This window comes from Panthera tigris, chromosome B3 (assembly GCF_018350195.1).
Source record: "Panthera tigris isolate Pti1 chromosome B3, P.tigris_Pti1_mat1.1, whole genome shotgun sequence".
NCBI lineage: Eukaryota > Metazoa > Chordata > Mammalia > Carnivora > Felidae > Panthera > Panthera tigris.
In genome coordinates this window covers 131,155,247-131,172,396 of record NC_056665.1, presented here as the reverse complement: position 1 = coordinate 131,172,396, position 17,150 = coordinate 131,155,247, and the positions used below count along the sequence as shown (strand labels likewise).

General features: G+C 49.0%; 1 protein-coding gene across 1 annotated transcript in view; it reads left to right on the top strand.

The window, feature by feature from the left end:
* The first annotated feature begins 4,058 nt into the window (after nt 1-4,058).
* Nucleotides 4,059-17,150, top strand: part of KCNK10 (potassium two pore domain channel subfamily K member 10) — a 123,042-nt gene continuing 109,950 nt past the window's right edge. Inside the window, exon 1 of the mRNA XM_042990284.1 lies at nt 4,059-4,110. Within this exon, the coding sequence (XP_042846218.1) occupies nt 4,059-4,110 (52 nt within the window). The remainder of the gene's footprint in view (nt 4,111-17,150) is intronic.

The following is a 17,150-nucleotide window of genomic DNA, read 5'->3' as shown; positions in this document are numbered from 1 at the left end:
CCCCTCCCCAACCCCGAGATACCGACTCCCCAACGCGGCAGGCAGCACCCCTCGGCTCTCACACCCATCCCGGACTGCGGCGTGAGGAGGGGGTAGCAAAGCCACCAACTCTCGGAAAACTTCCTCGCGGGAGGTGACTGGGGTTTTCCGGCTTCCCCCAGCCCTCCCGCGCCCGGCCACCAGGCAATCGTTAAAGTGGTGCGACAACTATTGCAGGTTCTGAGCTGCAGAGGCCGGGGCGACCCGCTGCGACGCTTCCCCGGCGGAGATCTGCGCCCTCTGCCACCGAATGCGCCCAGGACGCGGCCGCCGCCGGCCCGGGGCTGCTGGCGGGGCCCGGCCAGTGCGGGCAGACTTTGCGCCACGATGCTTTGTTTTCCTGCCGCAGGAACCCGAGGCGGTCTCTCTCCACCAGACTTAACCCGCCTGCAGCAATAGCCATGGAAGTTGCGGCGGCAGAGAGGGAGAGGGAACCGCTCCGCGCGGCATCTGTTTTGGATGTTTTTTCTCTAGACAGTTCGCTTCTTTCCTCCTTGGGGTAAGTGGAATCTAGTGCGTAATAACCAAGGGGAAGAATCGGCGGCGGTGGAAGGGGGTTGCAGAAACACAAAGGGTTAATGTGCTAAGTTGTTTTTCTTGCGGGGGGGGGGGCTCTTCCTTTACACCCTCCATCCCCTACAGCCCTTTCCACATACGCACTTTAGGAGCGGGGCTTGGTGTCAGGCGCATTTGGGGAGGTTGTGCTGGCATTACTTACTTACTTATTTACTTAATTTTTGGTGGACCCCTCCCCCATTTGTGTTGTCCACATACTGAGAAGGGAGAGTGAAAGTAGAGGAAAGAGAAAGCCCCAGAGGTTGGGGGTGGGGTGGGGGGGGGTCGGTGAATTAGCAGAGAGATCCTAAGGGCCTGTGACTAGGGCAAGTCTTCAACGCACATCAGGCACTTCAGACCCCTGATCCTACTCCTTCTCCCCAGCAGGTCCATCTGAAACCTGCCTAAGCCTCCAAATAATGGTCCTGATGATGCCTTTCTGGGGCAAGGTTCTCCCAGGGCCCCATGAAACTTCTGAGGGAAATCTCCAGTCTGTCTCATCCATAAGACCTGCTCAATATGTGTTTGTTGATTGACTGAATGATGCACCCTAGGGCTACATTTTGCGCCAGGGGAATTTGCTTTGGATATTAAACTAATTCCCTGATGTAGATCTCAGGGCAGCAGGGTAGCCCAATTCATTTTGCAAAGGAGGAAGGGCTGGGGTCCTAGATAATAGAGTATTTAGATCTTCATGACCCAAAGATCCTATCTGACGGCTTCAGGGTCAGATTTATGGGTGCAGGGACCAGATGAGCTCCCTTGGGTTAGAATCTCTGTGTTGTGACCTTGGGTGTGTTCCTTTACCTCTCTGGGCCTTGATCTTCTCATCTGTAAAATGAGGCTGGTTAGAGCTTCTTCAACATGACACAGGGAAGATAAATACAGAGAAGTATGAGGCTGTGAGGGGCCATTTGATACATACATGTCAGTCTTTCTTCCCTATTCTCAGAGGCTTTGGGAGAGAGGGTATCTTTCTCTGGGGGCACCTCTCTCTGACTCAGATGCAGGGAAAAACATTGCATTGCAGTGACTGGGCTCGAGCCCTCCTGCCTGTGAGCAGTTAAGGAGAGAGCAGAGTGAACCTCTGAAGGCTGTTGCAGGAGCTTAGAAGCAGCTCACTTCGGGTTTTGGGACAGAATTTTTCTGGGGTCATGGCTGGAGAAGCAGAAATTCCTTGTTTGTCTGATTTCCGTGTCTCATCCATCCTCCTGCACTTCTCGTAGAGGGAAACAAAGTGTGGAAATGGACTCCCAGAGAAGGTGGCTGTTAAGTGCCTTGGGAACCTGTGTCTTCCCAAAGGGCTGAGGGGTCAGAGTATCGCCATCAGACCGGGACCAGGTTTGCCTGGATGGGGTCTGCATTGAACTCAGGAGTCCAGTCCCAGCAGCCTGCAGGGTCAGTGACAAAGCACTTACCAGCCCTTCCCACAGATGACAGTGGACCTCTGTGGATCTTGCCCTGGGACTCAGAAACCTGGATGTGACTGCGGGGGATGGGAAGGACGCTGCTGAAACAGGGCTCCCAGAGGCCTCAAGGTGCCCTAGAGTGGCAACTGCCAACGTAGGGGTTCAGGACCATAGCAGGCAGTCTTGGGAATGAGCCTGGTAGTCACTTTCTTGTTCATAACTAAGGGCAACGACAAATCTAACCGGACCTCGTGGGCACTAGACAGTAAGACCCACAGAAGCAAGGTCCATACCTGTGCCGGTCTCTGCCACACTGCCAGCACCTGGCACAGTGACGGCACGTGGAAGGGGCTTAAGATACAGGTCGAGTGGACAGTGAATGGACAGGAATTTAAACTACTTTCTGTCCAACACTACTTCATGCAGCTCATGCCTTCATTTAGCGAGTGTTTCTTGAACATCTACTATGTGCAAGTCTCTGTTGCTAGGAGCCGAAATAATTTGTAAGCATCATTCATACTGGTACTTCGAGTGGCCCGTTCGAGAGCATTTCAGCACCACCTGGCTCTTCTGGAGATCGAGGCCTCACGGAAAGCCCCTGTGCTGCTTCAGTGAGAGCTGGGGTAGGGGAGAGGCGCCAGGTTCAGCCTCTTTCCGGGAACATGTGTGGGGTTCCTTTGCACTTGCCCGGGCTGGGCCCCCCCGGGCTCCCGGGGCCGCTAGGTCTTGGCAACTCCAGTTTCCTCTGGGGTCGTGGCGTCTCTCTCCAGCCGCCTCCCCCGCCTCCGAGCAGCGGCCCCAGCCGGGCTGCAGGTAGCTGGGGAAGGGACCGGGCTGCGCCTGGGGAGCGAGCTTCTCCGGGTGGGGAGAGCGCGGCCAACGCGGAGCGGTCCCAGAACAAAAGGCTCATGGCTGGCACCGGCCTCTTTCGAGTGCGCTGGGGACGCGGGTTCGGGGCGCAGGCGGGAGAACCGGGCGCGGGAGGGGACTGGAGTGAAAAAATGAAGTGAGGGGAAAAAAAAAAAAAAAAAAAAAGGGTGTGTGTGTGCGCGCCCAGGGTGGCAAGAGGTCACCCCCGAGGCCGAGGTCTGCGGCGGGGCGGCCGAGGCCCTCCCTCCGCCTCCTGCTGCGCCTTCCAGGCAGCCAAGCGTGTCTCCGGCTGCAACTCCACCGAGCGCGCCGCGGCTGCCTCCACGCCTGCCCGCCCGCCGGCCGGCCGAGCCAGTAAGTAGCGGCGCGCCCCGCGCCCGCTCCCCGCCCCGCCGCGGCTTCCGGCCGCCGCGCCGCGCCCGCCGCCGCCGCCCCGCGGGCAAGTCCGCCGCCGGCCGCCGCTCCCGCTCGGGCGCCGGGAGCCCCGCGCGCCGCCGTGGCCCCGCGCCTCCACCCGCCGCGCGCTCTCCCGCCGTGGCGCGGCGTCCGCGGCGCGCTTCGGGGAGGGTCGCCCTCGCCGCGCGCTCCCCGGGTGCCGCGCCACCCCTCCGTCCAATGGCTTTCGGGGGGTGGGGAGTGGGGGGCGTCGCCCGGGGCGGGGGGAGGCTAGGAGCCGCGGCCGGGGTGGGGCGTGTGCGCGGTGCGCGGCCGAGCGAGGCTGACGTGCCCGCCGGAGCGCGCGCCCGGGCGAGTGAGTGTGTGCGGGAGTGTGTGCGCACACGCCTTCGGGGGCTGGAGTGACACTGCAGTGGGTTTCTCCCTCGCGCCGGCCCTCCGGCTGCTCAGCCCCCCCACCTGCCGCCCCCGCGTTTGGGAAGCAGCTTGGCTCTTTTATCTTCCCGAGCCTCCCTCTCCATCCACCCCTCGCCAGTCTTACTTTTCCTTTCACCCAGGGGGCTGCAGCTGGCCACCCTTCCGCCGGTGCCAACACCTAAGCCGTTTCCAGTCTCTCCTTAGCCAGTCTTTTCCACTTATCTTTCTCCGGGGTTCCTCCACGAGCCAGTCCAAGGCTCCCCCATCCTTGGAGATTGTTTTGTTGGACTGCCGTACCGAGGCGTGTAAAGCTTGAGGACTTTATTATTATTTCGATTCTTTTCATCTCCTCCCCTTCTGGGCAACGGAGCCATGAAATTTCCAATCGAGACTCCAAGAAAACAGGTGAACTGGGATCCGAAAGGTTGGTATTTCCTACTTGGGCGGCCCTCGTCCTGCCTCCACCTCCTGCGCGCGCGCGCTTCCGTGAGTGGAAGCACTCTTGCTCCCGGCAGCGTGTGTCCTGAGGCTGGAAAATGCGCCTGGGAACCGCAGCGCGGGTGGGAGGAGGGCGGAGGCAGCGTGGGCTCCAAACCCAGATAGTGCCTGTCATTACCACATAATCATTGTCCCTCCTGGATTGTCTCAAAACCTATTTAAAGATACACCAAGCCGGCTCTTTGGCTTGAATTCACACCAAGTGTCGGTATTTGCTTTTGACTTTGTGTGTGCGTGTCTGTGTGTGTGTGTGTGTGTGTCCTTTGTTTCTGGTGATCTTTGTCTCTCTGGCAGATGGGTGGGGTGCCTCCCCCTGGATCTGGAGCTGCGCAGCCTGCTCAGGGTGTCCTCGGTGGGAAAGGTTTCCTGGCAGCAAGTGAGGCTCGGATCTGCAGCACCGGTCCCTGGAGGTGGCCCTTCTCCTAAGGCACGGGGCATAATGGAGCCCCCAGGGCCTTCCGAGTCTTCTCTCAATCTTATTACCAAACCAGACAGCTAGTTTGGCTCAGACAGGACTAGAAGTGGGAGGGGGAAAGGGTTTGCGAGAAGGGTGGGGCTGGCAAGGGCTGGGGAGGGGGCGCGCAGCGTGTCCGCCTGAGCAGCAGTGTGGTCTACAAGCTCTAATGAATGTTGGACAGCGTTCCCTTGGCGCAAAAGAGAGCGACCAAGACAGATTTGTGTGTGCCTAGCGTCGACCACCGTGTCCGGAATTAGCATACAGATGTTAAGGCCCCTCTTGAATGACTGCCAGGCGAGCAGAACAAGTTGCAACCGAGTGTCCGGTTTTCGCAGGAATGCGTTTTATCATTTCTCCCAGCCTCCTCTGAAGCTGGTTTGGGCTAGGCAACAACTCTGTGTGTGTTGGGTTGAAATTTGTTTATCTGATGTGTGTATGTGTGTTTAATATTTTTTTGGTTTGTTTGTTTGTTTGTTTTGCGAGGGCATTTATTCTTTTCTCCAGACCAGAAAAGCAGAAACCCACTTATTTGTTGAGTAAATGTATTATAAGCTGACTGGCTATTCACGAGTGAAGATGTGTTGCCTGTTTTCAACACTGAAGCTGTTACACCTATACAACCCAAACCCAACCTAGTTTTTGTCTGTTGATCTCTGGAGAGTGTGCCTTGTTTTTTGTTTTTTTTTTTTAATTTTATTTTGGTCCCTGCAAAACATATTTATTGAATGCCCACTACTTACCAAATGCTGTCCCTGGAGATATAGTCAGAATAGTATAGAACAAGTCTTCTTGGACTTTATAGTGAGGGACATAGACCTAAATCAGTCAATGCACAGAAGAGTGCCTAATTATATGTTTATGTACATTCCATGAAGGAGTGCATCAGGGTTTTAAGTGTAGAAGAGATTGACAAGGATCAGGGAAGGTGAGCAGTCAGGGAAGGTAGTCAGACCCTTGTACTGAGACCTGGAAGATATGTAGGGCTTAATTGGCTACCGAGGAGGTGAACTGACACAGAAGAGGAAACAGCAAGTGCAAAGGCCCTGCGGCAGAAGGAACATATGTATCTGAGGAAGTGAAAGGCAGTTTCCATGGCTAGAGTGGAGAGCAAGAGAGCATGTGTTTTGAGGCGTGGCTGGTGGATCCATAGTGTCAGACCCCAACGGCCTCATGTTGTTGTAGGTAGGGTAGGATTGTGGGGTGGGGACAGGAGTGTTGTCTTTATCTTAAGCCCCTGAAAGGTTTCAAGCTGAGAACAGGTATGGTCTGAACTCCGTTTCCAAACAAGCGCTGTGTGGCTCGGGTGAATGTTAGGGACCTGACACCATGGTGACAGGGACCAGGGTAGTGGCTGTGGTAATGGAAAAGTGGATGGGGTAGGGAGCTCTGGAAGGCAGAAAGAAAATCAACAGGTTTTGTGTGAATGCAGCGTGGAGGTGGAGTCATTGGAAGAACCGGGAAGACAGCGAGGGCAGGACCAGTCTTGCAGGAAAGCTCGAGCGTTCAGTCCGAAACTTGTTGACTGGGAGATGTCCCTGAGGTGTGTCAGGTGGGCAGCTGTCTAAACAATCATACTGGCATCTTCAGGGAACTCTGGTCGGGATGGAGGGCTGTGAAGTTTGCCTCGGTTTTGAGAATACGTTTCTGGATAATCGTCATTCTCTCTCTCTCTCTATCAAAGTGATAAACACAGATGAATCCAACATGTTACAGCCTGACAACAATGGAGAAGTGCACAAGTAGCATCTACAGTCACAACGGATGGTGCTAAAAATGAAAAGACTCCAATAAAAAGACCGACATTTAATGAGACATCATTGCATGCAGGTGTTTCATGCACATTATTTCATGCAATTATTCTCATAATACTTCTGCGGTGGTATTGGCCCCACTTGATGGCCATCAGGGTGCCACTGAACTACCTTCCAGTAAGATGCTCTGACTTCATGCACAGTCGTTCTTGCAGGTGGGCGTGGCAGTAGTCTTTTCTAGCCAGGAGGTGGAGGCAGGAAGAGAGTAAGGGAGTGAGGGTGGTATATCTCACACCTGTATGGAACCATGTGCTCTGCACACATTAAAAAATAGTTTATTATTAACTAATTCATTACAATTTAACTAGAAGAATGTTATTTGCTCTTATTTAAACTTAAGAAGATACTGGCCTAATTTTGCAGGTGGGGGAACTAAAGAACAGAGAGGTTGAGTAACTTACCCAAGATCACACAGCTAGTGTGTGGTGCTGTTGGACTAGAACAGGGGTCCTTTTTTTTTTTTTTTTTTTTTTTTTTAATGTTTATTTTTGGGAGAGAGAGAGAGACAGAGCACGAGGAGGGTGGGGCAGAGAGAGAGGGAGACACAGAATCCGAAGCAGCCTCCAGGCTCTGAGCTGTCAGCACAGACCCTGACACGAGGCTGGAACTCACAGACCGTGAGATCATGACCTGAGCTGAAGTCGGACGCTTAACTGACGGAGCCCCCCAGGCGCCCCAAGAACAGGGGTCCTTATACATTCTTTGAGTCTATGTCTTAAGTTGTTCGGACCTCTGGCTCTTGTCTGGTGAGGCTCCCAGAGCTCAGGGGCTGGAGAAGCTCATTGTAAGGAGAAAGAGAAGAAGAAGGAAGAGGAGGGGGAGGGAGAGGAAGAAGAATGCCTTTCCTACTCAGTCCTTTTCCATTAGCCCATCTAGCCAAATAGAATCTCCGCCTCTACCTCTGGTGGGCCAGTCACTGGCCACTGGACAGACTTTGGGTCTGTTCTTTGGAAGTTGGGGCTTACACAGACCAAGTGTGTTTAGCAGGGCAGAGATGCAGGGGGAACCTAGCATTATAACAGAAAAGGAGAGGGACACTTCCACAGACTGTAGGTTTTGAGTATTAACAGATTCGAACCTTCAGGTGGAGGTGCTCACAGATTGTGGAAGGAGGTTGTAATTATGATGTTTTACTTACAGCCCCGTTACCTGACAATTTAATAGCACAGAATGAAGGCGGATTGAGAGCAGATTGGTTTTGATTGCCCTTGCGTGAATTAAGCAAAGCACTGTCAAGAGGTTTAGGTGCAAAACGAAGACCTAAATGTAAAATGATTATTCTCCGGTGAGCTGTGGCCTTCCTCCATATTTGTAAAGCTAAGCCTATAACAAATAGTTACTGCTTGTGTAGGACCTCAGAAAAAGTTGACTGGCACCAAGTCTGGCTTTTGTAGAACTTATGTACATGTTATTTATTTTTTTTTATTAATTTTTTTAACGTTTATTTTTGACAGAGAGAGAGACAGAGCATGAGCGGGGGAAGGGCAGAGAGAGAGAGGGAGACACAGAATCCGAAGCAGGCTCCAGGGTCCGAGCTGTCAGCACAGAGCCCGATTCGGGGCTCGAGCTCTCGCACCGCGAGGTCATGACCTGAGCCGAAGTCAGATGCTCAACCGACTGAGCCACCCAGGTGCCCCAAACTTATGTGCATTTTAAATCACTGGGATCACCTGTTGGTTTTTTGCTGAAAACTGGGATTGGCTTGCTGCTTTTATGTATATTTTTTAATGTTTATTTATTTTGAGAGAGAGAGAGAGAGAGAGAGAGAGAGAGAGAGCACGTGCAAGCGGGGGAGGAGCAGAGAGAGAATCCCAGGCAAGCTCCATGCTCAGCATAGAGCCTCCTCTGGATCTCACGACCACGAGAGCATGACCTGAGCCGAAATCAAGAGTCGGACGCTTAACGGACTGAGCCACCCAGGTGCCCCGCTTTTATGTATCTTAAGGGGTTTTAAAAAGCATTAAGATCAGCACACAATATTCCCACACCTCAAGGCAAGCAGGTCAATATGGTGTAAAAAACCCTGGATTTGGAGGCAAAAGAATTAGGTTCTAGAATAAGCTGTAGCAATAATTAGCTGTGTGACTTTGGGCTGCTCATTTCACTTCTTCTCATTGCCCCTCCCATGTGCAAAGGGACCATTGACATGGCCTCTTTGACCCTATCTCTTCAACCCTCTCCTTCGATCTGACCTTGGGGCCATTGGCTTCCTTTTGTTCCTCAAATAGATCAAACTTGGTCCTGTCTCAGGGACTTGCACTTTCCACTGCTTAGAACGCATTTTCGTGTGGCTGGCTCCTTTCCACCTTTGAATGTCAGCTCAAAGGTCACCTTCTTAGCAAGGGCTTCCTTGTCCCATCCGAAGACCTCCCCTCTCATTCCCCAGCCTTGTCACTCTCTACTATGTCGCCCGTTCAGTTGTCTTCCCGGCACTGGTCATTGTCCGAAAGCCTCTTACTCATGTGTCTCATTTGATGCCAGCCTCCCTCACTAGTGTATGAACTTCATGAACAGGCAGGAACTTGCCCTGTCTTGTTACTCTCATATCCCCAGTGCCCTAGGAAGAGCCTGGCACCTAGTAGACACTCGGTGACTTTTGCTGAATGAGTGGATGGTTGGGGGGTTGGAGTAGAGAGGATCTCTAAGTCTTCGTGTGTGAAGGAAATTCCAGGACTCCTCTAAGCTACAAGCGGCAAAGTACAAATAAGGAGAAAGGAAGAATATTTCTGTATAACGGGGTATTGGAAAGGACACAGACATTTCCACTTGTTGCAAACTCCCGTCTCTCGAAAAGTCTCCAGCAGACTGTTTCCTCCTGTTCTCCCTCTCATCAGGAGTGAAAAGGCTGAATGGGGGTGTGGTGGGGGCTGGGGCAGGGTGGTGATGTAGCCTGACAAAGATATGGTTGGTATTCAATGAGTAATTCGGCTCAGATTAGCCATTGACAAGTAGCTCTTTTTAGGTATTTAAATCCACTTAAGAAAGAAGCAAAGCTTCAGAGCTGGAGCTGGCTTTTTAAAATTTTTAATTATTTTTATTTTTTTAACGTCTGTTTATTTTTGAGAGAGAGAGCGTGAGAGGGGGAGGGGCAGAGAGAGACAGAGAGAAAATCCCAAGCAGGCTCCATGCTGTCAGCACGGAGCCCAATGCGTGGCTTGATCTCACCAAGCATGAGAACTCATGAACCATGAGCTCATGACCTGAGCCAAAGTCAGACACTCAACCTATTGAGTCATCCAGATGCCCAAGGAGCTGGTTTTAGTTTTTTTTTTTTTAAAGCTGTGTTTTTAGTGAGTACCTGAATGCAGAATTACAGAGAGGCCTATCTTGTACATGTTTAGCGCTTTTCAGTTTACATAACGCTTCTTACAGGTTATCTCATTTGTTTTAGAAACAACCTTATTTTTGTTGCTATTGGAACCTGAGGTTTGTTGAAGAGGAAATGAGTTATTTAGAGGCCCAAGGCTGCAGACAGGCAGAGCTGGGGGCCAACCCAGTCCTTTCGATCCTTAAAGTCCAGGCCAAGGCCAATTTCCCTCAAGCCTTCCTCCCTTCCAGGGTCTTTGTCCATCCACACGCTTTCATTGACTCTTACCCGTAAGTGTATTCAGAAGTTTCTCTGAGAGATTCAGAGGAAAAAGGCTCTCAGTCTATCAGTGAGTCGGTAGTCGCTGGCTGTTTTCTGCAGGCCATAAACTGGCTGGCACTCTATCCCAAGAGTTCAGCTGAAGACCCTTGGATTTCACTTCTGCTGTCCTGGCTAAAAAAAAATTCAGTCTCTTATGGCCATCAAGGTCACTTGAGCGCTGTCTTTGCTAACGTGTTTCCAGACACACATTTGTATAGCTTAGACTTGCTGGAAAGAAAGCCATCTATTTTTGATTTAGCATCCAACTTTCAGGAGATCAGCGTTCCAAATGGGATTAATAAATGCGCCCAAATCACCGCAATTATCCTAGAAAGTAAAAAGAAAAAATGTTCCAAAGATCGTCTGGGCCAAGATTTGGTTCGGGGTTCTTTTCCAGCAGTGTCTGAGGGAGCTTCACCGTTCTTTTGCCCATCCCAGTGTTCGCTGAGTGGCATTAAGACAAGACAGGTTGATTTTGCTACTTCACCCTGTTTCCAAAAACATCTGTGCTTCGGCTCTGTCTTAGTCTCCTCAGGCTGTCATGACAAAGCACCATAGACTGGGTGGCTCACACAATGGAAATTTGTTTTCTCACAGTTGGGGAGACTGGAAGTGCAAGATCAAGGTGCCAGCAGGATCGATGTCTGATGAGAGCTCTTCCTTCGGGTTGCAGGTGGCCACCTTCTCACTGTGCCCTCACAAGGTAGAGAGACAGCACTCTGGTGGCTTCCCCTTCTAACGAGGACAACAGTGCTATTGAATTAGAGCCCCACTCCCATAACCTCATTTAACCTTAATTACCCCCTTAGGGCCCTATCTCCAATACGGTCATGTTGGTAGTTAAGGTTTCCACATATGAATTTTGCAGGGGACACAGTTCAGTCCATAACAGGCTGTATATTAGCATCATAAGTCAGATGCATTAAAAAAATACAAGGTGCATCTTGCCCCAAATTGGGAGACTTCAACCACACCTGCGATATGGTGTGAAGGGTATCTCCTATGGCACAGAACTGGGGGCCCACTGTTGGCAAGAAAAAGGTTATAGAGACAGTGGATTATTTTATTTTATTTTATTTTATTTTATTTTATTTTATTTTATTTTATTTTATTTTATTTTATTTTATTTTATTTTATTTTATTTTATTTTATTTTATTGTGACTTTTAGTCCATAGAGAATTAGAAGAGTTTAATGAAACAGAATGAAGCCATTTTACTGAGAGCCAATTAGGAGGTTTCAGTTTGGACAGCTTTCTTGGCTGAAGCATAAAGGTGAATTAAAGGGAGAAGCTTCTGCTGTCCTCAGATTCTGTTCTAAACGGCACTTACAAGATGAAGCAGACAGAGACAGAGTCAGGGGCTCTGCTCTGCATGGTGTGGTTTTGGAATCTCCCTAAATGTCAGTTACACCCACCTGGCAGATTTTTTTTTTTTTTTTTACGGTGGTCAGAGGAACCATCCTCATCTACCTTTGGGCTCTGGTCCTCGTGGTATTGTCAGTGGACACTTAACTGTTTATCTAAGTTAGGCTCATTACTGTTACCCAGCATGGAGAAACAAAACCTCATATTTTACTTTCAAGAACATTTATTTGTGGTTTGTAGACAGAGTCTGAGATGTTTTTTTCTCTCCTCAGGAGTGTCTGGGACTGAGTACTGTGAATTGAAAATGAAACCTGACTTCCAAATCCTCCATTTAGGGTCGGGGTGGCGGTGGTGGTGAGTGCCAGAACCATCGGCAAGGGGATTGGGGGGAATTGCGTTCTCTTCCTCCTCCATTCCCAGAGCCGGGAGGCTGGACGGATGGGCATAAGAGGTGGTGTGGAAGGGTAGGTAGGTAAGATTTCAGGGGATTCCATTTTCTATACTACCAACTTTGGTTCCTTGACTCCCCGCCTGCCACAGAGGGAACTTTGAAGGAGACTAGAATCGTAGTGAAACATAGGATTTGGAGAGTTAACTGCTGCAATACGTAAACCACATCATCATAGGGAACTTTACCTCCCTCATTCCCATCTCCCTTCCTTCTTCCTTCCTTCCTTTACCCCTCCTCACCCCTCACCTGCCCTCCCACAGAGTTCTGACCTCAGTCACTATCTCTTATGCAGAGGATCCCATTTTTTAAATTCATCTACCCAATGTAGGGGTGTTTGTAGTGTTTCAATTTAAAAAGAGATGCCCACAGAGACAGTGCAGATTTACCCAAGTGATAGGAATCTGGAAGTCATGGTGACCTTTGCAGAATGGCCCCCAATGCTATTTGTATTTCTAAAAACAATTTTAATACCAGGAGAGTGAGTTTCTTCTGTGTAAGAATGCCTGTAGATCCCCCGAATATCAAATATTTTCTCAGGATAAAGACAACTAGTGTAACTTACCAAACTTACCAGTGTAATAGGAGCCTGACAGTCTGAATAGAGATGCTTGGTATCAGGTGTGATATTTGACAATCGAACATTTAGTCACCTTTATCAGATGAGATAAGGAAGCAGAGTCCAAACGTTTAAGAAAAAATGATGGGAGAAAAAGCTTAGAAATGAAAAGATTCTATCCATTAACTTATTTTTCTTCTTTTTGCCTGCAAATTTGGAGGAATCTGTTGTTATCCGTTTTAACCATGAACCAACCTGGGTCAACTCCTAGATTCTACTGGTTGAGAATATTGCTTTGGGCCAAAGGCATTCATTTCTTTCGATGGAATTTGAGGCCATATGGGAAGTAGTTATGGTATATCTGGTTCAGCATATACGTCTTTGAAACCTGGTGGAACTAAATGTATGTTCTATTTATTTAACTTAGCTTCTGGACTAGATGCTACCCTCTCTACAGGATTGGAGCTTAAGGTGGAAGGATCTGGGTTCTAGCACTGGCTCTGCCACTCTTACGGGAAAGGAGATGGTTGAGATGTTGATGGCTTGATGTCCTTAGTTCACCTGGGTCCCAGTTTGAGCTGTATCACTTACTAGTGGCGGATTTTGGCAAGTACCTTCATTTGTCTGTGACTTAGCCTCACATGTAAGGTGGAGATGATGACACCCTGTACTTCTCTGATTTATTATGTGGGTTAAATAAAGTGATATATGCCAACTCTCAAAAGCATCCTGGAGCATTGTGAAGGCTCCGTGTACCTGCATTATGTTGTTATCACGGTTGACATGGTCCCTGTTCTGAGAAGTCAGGCAACACTACAGCTCTAGCCACTTGAGAAGCATCTATTTCATTATACAGGTCATCTGGGAGCATGGCCTACTGCACAGCCCCCCTCCCTGGGACTCTCTTAGACTGTCAGTATTCTTATCCCAGGTTTCAAAAACCTGGGTTGTTCTGGTCAAACCAGAGAAAAGATGAGAGAAAAAAATATAGTTTGGAATCATAATACTTGAGTCTGAGTTCTTGTTCCACCAATTGCATTAGTTAGAATGATAAATTGGACAAATCATTTAACCTTTTTGAGCCTAAGTTTTCTCTTGGGTAAAATAAAGATCACAGTCAGCACCTGCTTCACAGTTGGTGAAATGATTAAATGAGATAACAAGTGTGAACAAGCTTTATAAAATGTCAAGTTCTAGACCAGCATTTCCCAAATTGCGTTCCATAAGACACAAGTTAATCTTGTCAGATACTGTGAGGAAAAAAAAAAAAGGGTTTCATGGTTGGTCTACAGAATGATGTGTGTTCATTCATGCCTTCCTGAGGAGTGGGTATTTGCTGTGGGACAAAAACTCTAACATTTGGTGGCTTAAACCAATGACAAATATTTATTATCTAATAGTTTCTGTGGATCAGGAATTTGGGAACAGCTTAGCTGGGTGGTCTGGCTCAGGAGCCACTACGTGGTTGTGGTCGGATGTCGGCTGGGGCTGCTGTCATCCGATGGCTTGACTGGGGCTGGGGGATCTGCTTCTGAGATGATGTGTTCATGTGACTTGCAACTGCTGCTCACTGTTGGGGGGGAAACCTCATTTCCTGCCAATGTGGCCCTCTCCACAGGCTGTTTGAATGTCCTCCTGACATGGTGGGTGGCTTCCCCCAGATCAAGCCATCCGAGAGAGAACAAGGTGGAATTGACGATGCCTTTTATGAATCAACCTCAGAAATCACATATTGTTACTATAGCCACAGTCTTTTCGTTAGATGTGAATTACTAAGTTTAGTTCATACTTGGGATGATTAAGCTCACTTTGGAAGCAAGGAGTATCAAAGGATTTGAGGCTATATTTTAAAATTACTGTAAGCATTTTCCCCTCTTATTTATTGAATGTATACTAAGTTCCAGGCGCTCTGCTAAGTGCTTTATAGTCATTATCTCATATAATCCTCTTTATAGTCCAAAGAAAGAGATGGAATTATTGTCCTTGCTTTCTGAATGAGGAGGCTAAGTCCGACATAGCTCAAGCGACTTGCACAAAGTTACCTTGTAGTTCTGTCGCTTAAACTGGGCCTGTCTGTTCATGCTGGAGCTCTCACCTCTACCCCTACACTCCCTCTGATAATCCTGTAGTACAGAAACCTGGTTGATTTTATTTAACTCTGCATTTCCCACTTATCCACAGAACAGTGATTCACTGAACTCCATTTACCCTTCCTATTTATTACCTGCTACTCAAAATGATATTTTAGAAAGACAGTATGATGTTGATTTATGTAAGGAATGAATATATGGTCTCATAATAGATCCCAGGATACCTAGCAGTCCAAGCAAATTATTCAATTACAAAAAGCATCCGTGGAGGCTGTCTCGGGTGGGCACAATGCTATGCATAAATCTGTAGGACATTCACCAGAGAATAACCACACGATAAGCCCAATTTCTTTTGAATCCAGAGGTGAAGTGTGACAACTCTTGGGTCCACTTCTTGTTCAGATTCCCCTTCTTTGACAACCCCCTTCCTTTACAGATTCAGTGACTGAACATCTAGCCTCCTTGGACAAAGCCAGAAGAACAGGGCATCCTTCAGGCTGAGCAGCGGAAATGTCAGGGAATGGGCGTCTGGTGTGTTTCTGCAGCAGACCTTGCGTCTGTATGGTGTGACCGAAACCCAAGTCAGAATGTAGCCAAGATGGCCGGGATGGTGTGCCGGGGGGTGGGGGACCCACCCAGCACGTGGGAAAAGCCATTGAGGGAGGCCTGTTAGCCCTCTCTGTCATATTTTAAGTAGGCTTTTTTCTTTTTTAACTACCTTGTTGCTTTTTCTGCACATTCTTGTAGAGAAAACGATTTCCAGGAAAAAGGATGCCTTTGATGCCTTAGAGGTTCTCATGTTTCCAAACACTGCATGCCTGGCTTATCATTCTTGAAGCAATTTTACATTCTGAGGAAAGTTTTGGAGCTTCTGTGTCCTGGGCGGAGGAAGATGAATACAGTTTCTTTTGAGTGCCTCCACAGGCTTTGTTGACTATGTCACTTCCCGCACAAAATGGCAAAGAGGCCCTAGGCCCGCGAGAGTGGGTTTGAAGGAGGCTGCCTGAGGCCCCCCTCCCCCTCATCACATTCTGGAGCCACCTCTCGTGGCGTCTGTAACCATAGTAACCACGGGCTGAAAATTTCTCAGGGTGCTCATATGCCAGTGTACTCGCCTTCTGGTTCTGTGATTTCCCCCTCCGTTCCTTCATCCAGGAGCTACCCCCAACCCTCCGCTTCCACTTACCCCTGCTAAGAGATGGACTTTCAGAGTGATTTTAACTTGTGACTAATTCTCCTACTTCCTGAGGCCCCGTTCTTCCTGCACCAACAACTGGTTCATTAGGAGCCACACTGAGCCACATGCACATCCTTTCCTCAGCGCTTCCACTTTTCCTACGAGAAACGGTCGTAAGTCATGTAGTGTACGTACCGTGGACGTGACCGCAGCTGTGCACGAGGCTGGTGGTTCATGGCGCTGTTTCCAGTAACGCCCCTGCAGCTAAGTCTGCTTTAGATCTCAGGAGTATTTGGGCGTGTTATAAAAGCATAGAGAAAGCCAGTGAGGCACAGTAAGGTGAGCGCTGGTCTCAGGAGACCCGGATTGTGGCTCTGGCTGGAGAGAGAGGTAGGCATGGTGGGGTGCTGGCCATGTTCTGCAGGATATGGTAGGTCATACGAAAGAGTTTTGCTGCTTCTCTGAGAATACAGGGAAGGCACTGAATGGTCTGAAGGAGGAAGATGACACGAGCAGATTTTGTATTTTTACAAATATTTGATTTGTAATAAATCACGTATGAGTGATTTTTAAACCACTCATAAATTGAATGGCTGATTCAGCAAATGTTTATGGAGGATGCTTACTATGTGCCAGGCAGGGTGCCAGGTGCCTGACTCACCTGGGGGACTTCGCGTTTCCTCTTACGAATCATAGGAGTTTTGTTTTGTTTTGTTTTGTTTTTAAATCTAGGCAGGAGAAAAGCTTCTCTTGGCATCTTTGATTTAGGATAGCCAACGCCAAACTGCTGGTTACAAATGGGAGGTGTATCTTAAAACAATGGCCACTGCGTTTTCAATGTTTGTTAAATAATCTTTTCCCTGGCTTTGCTACATGGCCCTTGATTCTGTCATCATTTACATATCTGGAGTCAAGGAATCAGTAAAACCAACAACTACTGAGGGCCTGTGTTTTGCATTTCAGACAGCTTTCAGAAGCAGTTGGCTATCAGTCCAGCATAATGGGCCTGAGAAAAATTGTCAGCATCCCCTCCATACCCACTGTCACTTTGTTTCTGGAGTGTTGAAAGGCATTGTGACATTAGGGTATTTCTCCTTTGACTATAATGGGAACCCCTGAGTCTCTGTGGCCTCAGCTCAGAAGGCTTCCCAAAAGCCTGAATTAATGAGACGCTGTGATGTGCTGGTCCCTTTCTCTGGCAGGGTGAGAACACAGCTTCTATAGGAGCATGAATGCCTGTTCTCAGGCAATAATGTCTGCATTCAGACTGAGTTCTAAAGGCAGGCAGAGCTGACAGCCACAGGGGGGAGGGGCAGGTGGAAGCAGGATTTGAGGAGCCCTATAAGTCCTTGTCTGTTGCTGACCCACATCAGTCCTTCCCGTGACCATCAGATCACCTCAAATCTAGCAGTTACTTTACTCGTCAACAGC